At 52.3% G+C, this 13,656-nt stretch overlaps 1 protein-coding gene across 1 annotated transcript; it reads left to right on the top strand.

Moving 5' to 3' along the window:
• The first annotated feature begins 624 nt into the window (after nt 1-624).
• Nucleotides 625-13,263, top strand: LOC142049724 (DNA-binding protein RFX2-like). The gene is made up of 8 exons (XM_075077657.1): nt 625-701; nt 8,195-8,346; nt 9,296-9,393; nt 10,051-10,200; nt 10,586-10,794; nt 11,122-11,275; nt 12,957-12,999; nt 13,154-13,263. The coding sequence occupies exons 1-8, from the start codon at nt 625-627 to the stop codon at nt 13,261-13,263; spliced, it is 993 nt and encodes a 330-aa protein (XP_074933758.1).
• Nucleotides 13,264-13,656: the final 393 nt, after the last annotated feature.

Raw genomic sequence — 13,656 nt, 5'->3', positions numbered from 1 at the left:
CGAACGGGGCCGGGGGCGCCTTCTAACGGCAGCATTCTGAGCTGCGCTTCGCTTTCCACCTGCAGCCGGGTACGCTCGGGGTCAGGAGGGGCTGCTCTGCTCCCCAGGGGGAAATAAGGCCCTCGTTCCCGCCCTGAGAGCTGGTATCCGAAGGAAGGTTCAGGCTGGTCCAGCCGTCCCCGCAAGATGGGATAATCCAGAGGGGGAGTGAAGCGAGCAAGGACACAGAGGGAGAGGCTGACGGTAAAGCTTCCCATTCCCAAGGGGTGAGAGCAGGAATGACCTGTCAGCCGGCACATCCCTGTCTCGCTGCTCCCATCCTCCACACCTAGTCTGGAAGCATAATTAGAAAATGCTTCTTGTGGCCCCGTGCAGAGCTGCAGCCTGACCTTTCAGACGCTTCTCCCCTCCGTGAACTTTGGTGTAACGGGCATATTACCCCTTGTGCTGGTTTAGGCTGAGAAGGGGTTAATTCTCTCACTGTGGGGGGTTGGCTACCCTTCCAGCTTTCTGAGCTCTGCCTCGTGGCGGGGGACTGGGAGGGGCAGGGCCATGGTGGGGGTGGCTGACCCCAGCTGGCCAACGGCACGTTCATGCCATACCATGTGACACCAGGAGCAGTATATGAAGGGGGAGCAGTTGGCGGCTCAGGAGCGGCGTGGCGTTGGGTCGGTGGGCAGTGAGCGGCTGCGGCACGTGCGGTTCGTTTGAGCGGTTCGTTCCCCCTCTCCCCTCCCTTCCCCCCTCCCCCGGGGCTTTGCGCCTCTCGTTGTTCTCCTTTACATTGCATTTCTGTTGTTTCTTTGAATTTTCATTATTAAACTGCTCTTATCCCAACCCACGAGCGTTACCCTTCTGATTCTCTCCCCCATCTACCGGTGGGGGAGTGAGCGAGCGACTGGGTGGGGCTGAGCTGCCGGCTAAACCACGACAGTCTTTTTGGCGCCCAACGTGGGGCTCAAGGGTTGGAGATAATAACAGCTGCTGGTCACAGCACCATGTTGTTCTTTTTGCAGTTGGTGTTAAAGATCGGTGTGGGTTTGTTTAGTCTGCTGTGTTCTGCTGTGATTAGTAACATTTTTCCTATGAGATTTCTTACACAAACATTCATTTTCAGCTTTATCGGGTATTTGGGTGTTTTTTGCTGAAACGGTTACTGTACTTGGGATACCACCTTGTTGAGGCACTTAGCAACTATACCTCCTCCTCGGAGAGACTTTATATGGAGGAAATACAGAGCCGCACCTTTGCAACTTTGTGCTATGATGTCTGTGCCTTTGTTACAACAACCTTTTTGTATCTTGACCATCCTTGGGTGGTTAAGGTGCACTTATTGTTAGTTTTTGGGCACGTTGTTTTGGTTTGGACTAAGCAACTGAAGAATATCACCCCTGAAATCTGCCCCAAGGCTTGATAGTTACGAGTGGCAGGGCATGTGGGATAGCATGGGCATGGGCAAATACCTAGGGCAGTGGGCACCCCCAGTGTTTTGGAGTTTCACCCCCGAGCAAGTGCAGAATCCTAAACAACTAGTAGAATATTTGGAGAAAGTATGTTGTTACGCTGGGAACTCCAGAGAGACACAGCTAACTGCAAGGTGCTGGGGCCTGGCCCATGCATACCGAGCCCTGCCCAACAGTAGTCAGTGCCCCCAGGGGGAAGAGAATGTCTCTGGGTTGAAATGCAAAGTGACTGGCACTGTAGTCACTCCAGCCCTGAGGACAGGCACTGCAGCCACTCAAACCCCCACGACAAGTACCGGAGCTGGCTCAGAGAATCAACCCGTACCAGTATCAGTTGCCCCCATACACAAGATGAAATATTGGAGGCGGACATCAACTCGTTTAAAACGGGATGATGAAGAACCAGGGCCGTCACGGGGAGAGGAGGAAGAAGTCATAAATGAAATAGAGACCACCCGATCCCTGTCCTTCAGCCAGTTGCGAGATATGCAAAAAGATTATAGCCATCGTTGAGGTGAGCACATTGTCACCTGGCTGCTCCGATGCTGGCATAATGGGGCCAGTAGCCTGGAACTAGAGGCAAAAGAAGCCAGACAACTGGGATCCCTTTCTGGGGAAGGGGGCGTTGACAAAGCAACTGGGAAAAAACCACAAGCCCTCAGCCTCTGGAGGCGACTCCTGCCCGGAGTGAAGGAAAGGTATCCCTTTAAAGAAGATGTTACATATCGCCCAGGAAAATGGACAACTGTGGAGAAAGGCATCCAGCATCTAAGGGAATTAGCTGTGTTTGAGGTGATTTATGGTGACCTGGACGATCAATGGTCCTCCAAAGATCCAGATGAAGCCGAGTGCACACGACCCACGTGGCGCAAGTTTGTACGGAGCGCACCATCTTCGCATGCAAAGTCATTGGCAGTGATGTCCTGGAAAGGTGACGAGACACCAACGGTGGCGGAGGTGATTGATAGACTCCAGGATTATGAAACAAATCTCTCTTCCTCGCTCGTCTCTGCTGTGGAGAAACTATCCCAAGAGGTCCAGCAACTCAAAGAAGATCTGTCCTACTCCCCACCTCGACAGGGTAGTGTCTCAGCTGTTAGGAATAAGCGTCCTTTGGCTCAAAGGAGGGGATACACACCACGGGCCACCCTATGGTTCTACCTGCGTGACCACGGAGAGGACATGATGAGGTGGGATGGCAAGCTTACCTCGACCCTACAGGCACGAGTGCGTGAACTGCAAGGAAGAACAGGCACTCAGGGAGGCTCTTCCAGGAAAGCTGCTGCTCCAGTTTCCATTGAGCAAGTCCCCAGACAGAGGAGTAGAAGCGCTGGTTTTATTTCTAAGCGTAATAGAGGGACTCCTGATTCACATTTGCAAGAGGTGAGTTGTGACTGCCACGATCAGGACTAGAGGGGCCCTGCCTCCAGCCGGGTGGAGGAAAGGGATAACCGGGCTTACTGGACTGTGTGGATGCGATGGCCTGGCACGTCCGACCCACAGGAGCATAAAGCTTTAGTGGACACCGGCACACAGTGCACCTTAATGCCATCAAACTAGAAAGGGGCAGAACCCATCAGCATTGCTGGAGTGACAGGGGGATCCCAAGAGCTAACTGTATTGGAGGCCAAAGTGAGCCTAACTGGCAATGAGTGGCAGAAGCACCCCATTGTGACTGGCCCCGAGGCTCCGTGCATCCTTGGCATAGACCATCTCAGGAGAGGGTATGTCAAGGACCCAAAAGGGTACAGGTGGGCTTTTGGTGTAGCTGCCTTGGAGACGAAGGAAACTAAACAGCTGTCTACCTTGCCTGGCCTCTCGAAGGACCCTTCTGTTGTGGGGTTGCTGAAGGTTAAAGAACAACAGGTGCCAATTGCCACCACAGCTGTACACCGGTGGCAATATCGCACCAACAGAGACTCTCTCATCCCCATCCATGAACTCATTCACCAACTGAGGAGCCAAGGAGTCATCAGTAAGACCCACTCACCCTTTAACAGTCCCATGTGGCCAGTGCGGAAGTCTAATGGAGAGTGGAGGTTAACAGTAGACTATCGTGGCCTGAATAAAGTCACTCCAGCGTTGAGTGCTGCTGTGCCAGACATGCTAGAACTTCAATACGAACTGGAGTCCAAGGCGGCCAAGTGGTATGCCACAACCGATATTGCTAACGCATTCTTCTCAATCCCTCTGGCAGCAGAGTGCAGGCCACAGTTTGCTTTCACATGGGCGGGCGTCCAGTACACCTGGAATCGACTGCCCCAGGGGTGGAAACACAGTCCTACCATTTGCCATGGACTGATTCAGACTGTACTGGAACAGGGAGAAGCTCCAGAACACCTTCAATACATTGATGACATCATTGTGTGGGGCAACACAGCGGAAGAAGTTTTTGAGAAAGGAGAGAAAATAGTCCAAATCCTTCTGAAAGCTGGTTTTGCCATAATACAAAGTAAGGTGAAAGGGACCCGCACGAGAAATCCAGTTCTTAGGAATCAAATGGCAAGATGGTCGTCGTCAGATTCCAATGGACGTGATCAAGAAAATAGCAGCCATGTCTCCACCAACTAGCAAAAAGGAGACGGAAGCTTTCTTGGGCGTTGTGGGTTTTTGGAGAATGCATATTCCAAATTACAGTCTGATCGTAAGCCCTCTCTATCAAGTGACCCGGAAGAAGAATGATTTCAAATGGGGCCCTGAGCAACGACAAGCCTTTGAACAGATTAAACGAGAAATAGTTCATGCAGTAGCCCCTGGGCCAGTCTGGGCAGGACAAGATGTAAAAAATGTGCTCTACACTGCAGCCGGGGAGAATGGCCCTACCTGGAGCCTCTGGCAGAAAGCACATGGGGAGACCCGGGGTCGACCCCTAGGGTTTTGGAGTCGGGGATACAGAGGGTCCGAAGCCCGCTATACTCCAACTGAAAAAGAGATATTGGCAGCATATGAAGGGGTCCGAGCTGCTTCAGAAGTGGTTGGTACTGAGGCCCAGCTGCTCCTGGCACCCCGACTGCCAGTGCTGGGCTGGATGTTCAGAGGGAACCTCCCCTCTACACACCATGCAACTGATGCTACGCGGAGTAAATGGGTCGCGCTGATCACCCAGCGGGCTCGAGTAGGAAACCCCGGTCGCCCAGGAATCTTGGAAGTGATTATGGACTGGCCAGAAGGCAAAGACTTTGGAATATCACCAGAGGAGGAGGTGACACGTGCTGAAGAAGCCCCACTCTCTAACAAACTGCCAGATGAGGAGAAGCAGTATGCCCTGTACACCGATGGGTCCTGTCGCCTTGTGGGAAAGCACCGGAGATGGAAGGCTGCTGTATGGAGTCCTACACGACAAGTAGCAGAAACTGCTGAAGGAGAAGGTGAATCGAGCCACTTTGCAGAGGTAAAGGCCATCCAGCTGGCCTTGGACATTACTGAATGGGAAAAGTGGCCAGTGCTCTATCTTTATACTGTCTCCTGGATGGTGGCAAATGCCCTGTGGGGCTGGCTGCAGCAGTGGAATCAAAGCAACTGGCAGCGCAGAGGCAAAGCCATCTGGGCCGTCACAATGTGGCAAGATATTGCTGCCCGGGTAGAGAACCTGGTTGTAAAGGTACGGCATGTGGATGCTCACGTCCCCAAGAGTTGGGCCACTGAAGAACATCGGAACAACCAGCAGGTAGATCAGGCTGCCAAGATTGAAGTGGCTGAGGTGGATCTGGACTGGCAACATAAGGGTGAACTATTTCTAGCTCGGTGGGCCCATGACACGTCAGGACATCAAGGGAGAGATGCAACATACAGGTGGGCTTGTGATCGAGGGGTGGACTTGGCCATGGACGTTATTGCGCAGGTTATCCACGAATGTGACACGTGCGCTGCAATCAAGCAAGCGAAGCGGGTAAAGCCTCTGTGGTATGGGAGACGATGGCTGAAGTATAAATACGGGGAGGCCTGGCAGATTGACTATATCACACTCCCACAAACCCGCCAAGGCAAGCGCCATGCGCTCACCATGGTAGAAGCAACCACGGGCTGGCTGGAAACATCTCCTGTCCCCCACACCACTGCCCGGAACACTCTCCTGGCTCTCAAACAACAAGTCCTGTGGCGACATGGCACCCCAGACAGAACTGAGTCAGACAAGGGGACTCATTTCCAGAATAGCCTCATAGACACCTGGGCCAAAGAGCACGGCATTGAGTGGGTGTGTCACATCCCCTGTCACACACCAGCCTCTGGGAAAATTGAACGGTACAATGGACTCTTAAAAACGACACTGAGAGCAATGCGGGGGTGGGACATTCAAGCACTGGGATACACATTCAGCAAAAGCCACGTGGTTAGTCAACACGAGGGGATCTGCCAACCGAGCTGGCCCTGCCCAGTCAGAAATCCTACATACTGTGGAAGGGGACAGAGTCCCTGCAGTGCACGCAAAAAGTATGCTGGGCAAAAGAGTCTGGGTCCTTCCTGCCTCAGGCAAAGGCAAACCCACGCGTGGGATTGCTTTTGCTCGAGGACCTGGGTGCACTTGGTGGGTGATGCGGGAGGATGGAGAAATCCGATGGGTGCCTCAAGGGGATTTGATTTTGGGCAAAAACAGGCAATGAACTGAATGCCACAATGTGAACTGCTATATAATATTGTGTGTCACCTCCGTGTTGTATCAATGACATCAGAGTACGAGCCTCCCAACCCATGGAAGATCAACTGTGAAACAAGCCGTGCAGCAGTGATGGAAGGATGACTGACTCGGTATGCAGCAACCCAACGCCACACACACCACCTCTCCCACCCCCAAAGACTGATACGGCGGATGGAGCCCAGAGTCATGGACTGGGTGAACTCCATGGACATTTTAATGGACATCTTACAGGGAAGGTCCATGAAGTAAGGGAATGATGTCGGTGTATTATGTTAAAGGATGGGTAGGAGAAGGGTGGTGGTTGGTACGGTTGTATTGCATCGTATGGGACCTGGGCATGGTGTAAATGGTATGGAATAAGGGGTGGAGAATGTGCTGGTTTTGGCTGAGAAGGGGTTAATTCTCCTCACTGTGGGGGGTCGGCTGCCTTTCCAGCTTCCCATGCTCTGCCGCGGGGCGGGGGGCTGGGAGGGGCAGGGCCATGGTGGGGGTGGCTGACCCCGACTGGCCAACGGCATGTTCATGCCATACCATGTGACACCAGGAGCAGTATATGAAGGGGGAGCAGTTGGCGGCTCAGGAGCGGCGCGGCGTTGGGTCGGTGGGCGGTGAGCGGCTGCGGCACGTGCGGTTCGTTTGAGCGGATCGTTCCCCCTCTCCCCTCCCTTCCCCCCTACCCCGGGGTGTTGCACCTCTCGTTGCACCTCTCCTTTACATTGCATTTCTGTTGTTGTTTCTTTGAATTTTCATTATTAAACTGCTCTTATCCCAACCCACGAGCATTACCCTTCTGATTCTCTCCCCCATCTACCGGTGGGGGAGTGAGCGAGCGACTGGGTGGGGTTGAGCTGCCGGCTAAGCCACGACACAAACCCTGGCCATCTCCGAGCCTCCTCTGAAGTACAACTGCTGCTGGTACGTCTTTGTCCAATTATATTTTCCATTGTACCCTCAAATTACCACAGAGACATTTCTCAAGCTCCAGAGAAAGTGTAATGGGAGGCGCAGTAGATGAGGACAACGTATTCTTGTTCCTTTTATTACAAAGGGAAAGAAAACATTTTCCTTTCCACACTGAATAAAGCAGGCTGCGATTGTTTGCTTTTTGCCCAGTATAGCAGCGTGAATGGGGACAGCACTAGATTATTGGCTTCTTTTCTCCTGTTTCATCCCCTGCTGAAACATGAAAGACAGCAGCACCTTGCCCTCATCAGTAGTCCAGTGTCACTGAGTCCTGCCTAACTCTCACCGTCTTTCCCCACCCTTTTTATCCCCTGGATGTAACCCATGTCTTTCCTGAGTTCCCAGCTCCTAATCTAGGTAACATCCTCTTACAAGAAGGGGTCACCCCGAATGATGTGAAAATCCTGCTTTGATGCTCTGGCAGTGCTTAAGCCTTAAATTTTCTCTGCTTGCAGTTTAACCAAATAGCTTATGCCTTAATCATGCAGAATAAGTTTCCGTACCCCTATAAAGTGAAAATAACACCAGCTTGTTTGACCTCATTCGGTTAAGAGACAATATGCGTTGTTCTCATCAAAACACAAAACCTTTTTCCTTCTGAAAACATTCAGCATTTGAAGGTGTTAAACACCTCAAAGCTATTTGTAGGATCTGTCAACACCGGCTAATCTGCTCAAAAACCATTCGCCGCACACATTTTGTCCCTGCTGCTACAGGTGAGGAGGTTGAGGGCAGAGGAGAGAGTGTGAAGGTTTTGGAAAGAGCTGGGTCCGTGAGGAAGAACCAGCTAAGCCTTTGCTTGCTGAAACGACTCTAGTGAAGTACAACGCCCAGGTGCACATGAACGTGAGTGTGTGAAAGGCAACTCAAGCTAAAGCTGGAAGGAGCAAAGGCCAAGCACTGGTTGCTAGGGATTTGAGGGAAAGCTGTGGTCAGGGCTCTGACCCCGTGGACAGAGAGGCGCTGCAGAGTCGGCAGAGACTTGTACAAGCGATCAAACGTTTCCTTTTGAAAGAAACATGACGAGCTGATTTTCTTCTGCTGAAAACCAGGGTTAGAAATCAAGAGGAAGGGTGAATGCCCTGAAGGCAAACCTGCTGCTAACGCTGCCTCCCTCCTCATCCTCCCACAGCGATGAAGAACACAAAGGGACCCTCCCAAGAGATCAGCTGATCACTCTGTGCAAATACGAACCCATCCTCAAACGGATGAGAGACTGTGATCACATCCTGTACCAGGCCCTGGTGGAGATTCTCATCCCAGACGTGCTCAGGCCGGTGCCCAGTGAGTACCCTGCGGCGTGGCTGGGAGGACACGGGTGGTCCCAAACTCGGCTCGGCTCCTGCTCCTCGCTGGGCTGAGTCACGGGATGTTGCGTGTGAGAAGCAGCGATCCGTGACTCACTCGGTCTGGCTACCGCTTGCCACGAGGGTTTCCATTGTAAAAGCTGAAGTAGAGGTTTTTGATTTGAATGCAGGCTAAAATATGATGGCAACAGCAGAAGTTCTCCTGCCGCGTTGCTCTACGTCGATGGTACTTTGTGACCCCTGGAAATTCCATGCTTTTTAAAGTTTGGTTGATTGCGTATCACTTCTGACGTTGGCTCGGAGTCAAGGTAAAGGCATAAGCTTAATGCACAGTGAAGCGCGGCTAATCCTTGCGAGGTGTTTCCTTGGAGATCGTACCTTTGTTTGTGTAGAACCATCCTGTCCCCTACTGCACCTCCTGGAAATCTGGGGTCAACTTTTGTTTGGGAGATTAGCGATGGGATACTGAGGGTTTTCTGTCTGATTGGGCTCCTCCTCAGCAAAGCGCGTGCGTCAGCCTCCCCGAGGCCTCCACGATAGCTCTGGAAAGCCACGTCCCTCTGGGCTGCTGCTGTCAGTCTCCATGCTGGGGGACATGGGTATCTTTACAGAGCATATTTCACCCTTGGAAAACACTCAGAAGGACTATGGATAAGAAAAGGATAAGAAAGAAGATGACTAAGAAAATGAGAGTCAGAGTAAGAATAAAAATGAGCAGAAGAGTAAGGGTAAGAAAAGTTTGAGTTACAACATTAGAGAATAAGAAGTTTGAGTGCATCTCAGGACGCAGCTGGTTTCCCTGACGCTAAGTTGAGCTCACAGCTACCCAGATCAGCGGCTGTGCTTTCCACAGCAGCTCTCAGCTAGAAAGTGGTGTCCCAAGACGACATGGAGCAGCTTTTCTAACTCTGCAGACTTCTTTGCAGGCACGCTTACACAAGCAGTTGGTAATTTTGCCAAGAGTTTGGAAGGGTGGCTGATGAACGCAATGAGTGAACTTCCCCCCGAGATTGTCCGGGCCAAGGTAAGCAGAGGGAGCACGGGGCAGGTCCGGGGTAGGAACTGAGTGTGTGCGCGTTGCAGTTTTCCGCAGGGACTGGAAATCACTGCTGGGGTTTGGCCACATGTACTCCAGACTAGCACCATATAATGAATAATTATCCATGCAAATCGGCAAGGAGTGGGAGGACAGGCAGGGCAATCCCTTTGTACCAGAGGCTGATGGTGCTCTGTCCGTTGAGCCGTTCCCATGTCCCGGGATTGCAGATAAGCTTTCTGGAAGAAAATCTCTGCATGGCATGAAGCTGTCCTACTAAAAATTGCAGGACACCCCCTGGACTGAATGGCATTGCAGAGATTGGACCTCAGGCTCCTACTGCCCCTCTCCTGAAGCCATGGATTCTTGCAGCCGGTTCTCACCTTGCCGGTCACTGCTAGAGGCAGAGTGAGGAAACCTCTTAGTTTAAAGAAAAGAAATGCAGAGGCTGCTTTGCGAGACACGATAGGTGGTGCAAAAGTGGTGCTCTGGAGCACTCGGGTATGCTTTGGGCAGCAGCGTGGGTGGGACTGTGCAGGTGATCCCAGCTGATGCGCACCGTGTGCTTGAGCTCAGCATTGAGAAGAGTTTGCCTTCCAGCCCCGTGGCCTCCTGCTCGCGGAGCCCTGCGTTGCTGTGTTGCAGGTGGGGGTAGTGAGTGCCTTTGCGCAGACGTTACGGAGCTACGCATCGCTGAACCGCCTGGCTCAGGCCGCCCGTGCGGTGCTGCAGAACACTTCCCAGATAAACCAGATGCTCGGCGATCTCAATCGGGTCGACTTCACCAACGTGCAGGTAACTTACGGTATCTGCTCCTCGGTCGTGTTGTCTAGAACTGGGAGTCTCTAATGAGGTTGTCTGCTGGTAACCAGCATCTTATTGCCAGTACTAAAAGGCAATTAAATGGACAATTAAATGGTTTGGGTGTTACTTTCCCGGGTAAGTCTGCCATCTCACTGTGAGTAGTGGAGAAGGTACTAAGGAGCTTCTGTAAGAAGCAGTGCTACCAACAATAATATAGTTCTCATAATAATATTGTGGTCAGGGCAGCTCGGAGGAGACATGATTCAGAGCTGGTCTGGGGTCCTTGCCTACTAGAAATGCAGCTGAATTCCTAGGTTGGGATGGACCAACCGTGCAGGCTTGGCGTGAGTAACTGTCAGCCCTTCTTCCCGAGCAGGAGCAAGCCTCGTGGGTGTGCCAGTGCGAGGAAGGCATGGTACAGAAGCTGGAGCGGGATTTCAAGCTCACTCTGCAGCAGCAGAGTTCTCTGGACCAGTGGGCTAGCTGGCTGGATAATGTTGTTACTCAAGTCCTGAAGCATCACGAGGGCACTCCCAGCTTCCCCAAAGCAGCCAGACAGGTCTTGCTGAGATGGTCTTTCTATAGGTACATTTTCTTTCTCACTTTGGAGATATTTCTGCATCGGGCTCAGGGCACGTCAATAGCTCCTTGGAAAGCCAAGGCCAAGTTCTTTATTCCCGTGCAACTCTGGTTAATTATTGATCTGCTCTGGTATCTGAACAGAGCGTTGTGTCTCCTGCATCCTTTCAGGATGGGGATAGGACTAATTTCTGAAAGTGCTTTGATACTCTTGGGTTCGAGGTAGGAACAGAGCACTGTGTCCCACAGTGCCTTCAGGGTCCAGAATTCACATCAGCCGTGATGCACGTATAAAACACAATGCAAATATTTTGTTTCCCGGCCGTTTTCCAGCTCCATGGTTATCCGGGACCTCACCTTGCGCAGTGCTGCCAGCTTTGGTTCCTTCCACCTGATTCGCCTGCTCTATGATGAATATATGTTTTATCTGGTAGAGCATCGTGTTGCCCAGGCAACAGGGGAGAGGCCGACTGCTGTAATGGGAGAGGTGAGAATTGTTAATTCCCTAGAAACAAACCCATACTACGCAGCTCTTTAAGAGGTTGGAACTCGTGTGTTTCACAAACAGCGCTGTGCCCTGAATGTGTTTTTGTAGCCATCATTGCCAAAGCAGGTATGAGCTTTTTGAGTGCCTGTCACAAGAATCCAGCTCCTTGAGCCCCTTCCATCCTGGCTTGCTAATAGCTGAGCTGGTGGGTTTGGGGGCAGTTGAGCATCAGCTGGCCTTTGGCGGCCTGGAGGAGGGAGGAAAAGGATCTCCCTACTTCTCTCCGTTACCTGTGGGCACCAACCCTGATGGCGGGATTCCTGCCAGGGCAAAGACCCATCAAAAAAACTAAACCAAGCAAAGAAAGGTCCAAAAGGTACTTTCCCTGCAGCTTTCGGTGGTACTGTTCACGGAACTTGCTCAGGCCTCTGCAAGCTCCAGTTACACGCACAGTCAGCCCCTCTCTCTGTCTTTGACTTGAAGAAGAGAAACGGTGGGTTGTTTGTGTTGGGGGGTGTGTGGGGATTGGAGTTTTCTTTTAACCAATCAGCCAGTAAATCCGGTGCCTGGCTTGCAGGCAGGTCCTGTCCTGCCTAGCTGAGGTCACTTCTGCTCTTTCCCTCTGAAAAATGCCTAGATTTAAAAGGCCCTCATCAACTTGTGATAGCAATATAGCAACTACTGTTAGTTTGAAACTGATCTCATTTGCTCCTTGAAGCTCATACCTGTTTTCTTCCTTCCCTGGAGCTCATGTAGGGGAGCCAGGCAAATCAACTGCCTGCCTGTCCCTTCCCCCCCACCCCCTTTAGGCCCATGCTGTTGCCCCAAGTCAGCAGCGCTGTAAGTTCCTGCTATTCCCTGCAAAACCTCTGTCTTTATTGGTATTCAAGGAACATGAAAGGCAGAGAGTGGCTTCCAGCAAGACCCAGCTGTGGCAGGCTTTCATCCGTCAGGTTTTGCCTTCTTTCAACTCTTGCAATATTTCTGTTCTCCAGGAGGAGGCTGGATCTTCCCAGCAAGAGAGGATGAATCGTGTCCTTCCATTTCCATCGCTCACTTTTAAACTCCTGCTCTCCTCAGTGCCTTCCGCTGCCCAACTTTGCATGACTTTTCAACACTACTGTTATAGCAATTTAGTGTTTCAGACCTCGTCATAGAGGGAGACAACACGTCTCCAGAACCCAATATATCCCCAGCTCTCTGGTTACACTTGACACGGCGGCCTTGCAAGGCAAAGCACTTCCGTGACGCGAATGCGAAGGCTTTGCACAGAGTTGCGCAGGGTGGAGCGATGGTAGAGCCCCAGGAGAGGGGAATAGCTGGCATGCCTGAGCAGCTGCCCGAGAGATGCAGAGGGCTGGAGAAAAGGCACCATCCTTCAGTCTGTGGCAGCACTTGGCCCTGACATGGCAGACAGAAAAATTTCTCCCTTCGTTCCACAACTCCATCCTGCCTTGGATTGTTGCGTGTGGCGTTTGCCCAGAGGCTTCAATGCCAGCGGCAGACTTTTCCCCAAAATATGTGGTTGGTTTTGCTTTCTGCTTTTCACCGCCGGCACTGCTGATGCTCGTGCTTCCTCTGGAGCACTTAGGCTGCTTGTTAAAATTGCTTGGAAATAGATGCCAACTTCAGGTCTGGTCTCCATAAGCCTCACTCACCTTGTAATGCCTTTGTCTTTCAGTTTGGTGACCTCACACCTCTGTCTCCAACACCGCTGGACAAAGGTACCTCCTCTCCCTCAAGGGGAATCCTGCTGGGTCAGGGTTGAATCACTGTGGGAGGGGGAACCTCGTGCTGGCCCCTCCACCCTGCTCTGTTAGGAGAAAGGAGCTCTTCCCCTCCGGTCGCCGTTCTCATGCCGAGACCTGTCCCTTACAGATGACATGAGTGACCTGGGCAGCGAGGTGGACACAGAATCCCGGAGCATGGGGGAGCCGCTGGTGAAACGGGAACGCAGCGACCCTGGCTACTCGCTGCAGGAGATCTGAAACAGGGACTCGGCTTTTCTCCAGCTGGACGAAGTCGTCTGGAGCCAGGCTTGATGGTAGCAAGCCTGAGTCTCCCCATATCTGCGTTATTAGTGCCTCTTAGTTTCTCCTTCTGTTTACTTGTGTTTGGGGATGGGCTCTGGTGGTGTCGCGGGCGGGCGGTGGGACGGGGCTGGTTTGTCCGCCTGCTTTCCTGTGGCATGACTGCTGGCTGGACGGCAAAGGTCCAGAGTCTGCTACCGAGCGATGGACGTCTCCGTGGTCAGCAGCGGATCGGACGTGCCTGGCTGTGAGCGGCTGTCCTCTCCAGCCTGAGCGAGGCGGGCAATCAACGCTTTCTCTCTCAGGGAAGGTGGTTTGGGTTTCTTCCCCACTGCTCAGACTTCACTGTGA

This window comes from Phalacrocorax aristotelis, chromosome W (assembly GCF_949628215.1).
Source record: "Phalacrocorax aristotelis chromosome W, bGulAri2.1, whole genome shotgun sequence".
NCBI lineage: Eukaryota > Metazoa > Chordata > Aves > Suliformes > Phalacrocoracidae > Phalacrocorax > Phalacrocorax aristotelis.
The sequence above is the reverse complement of the archived record's forward strand: the minus strand, read 5'-3'. Positions and strand labels throughout refer to the sequence as shown.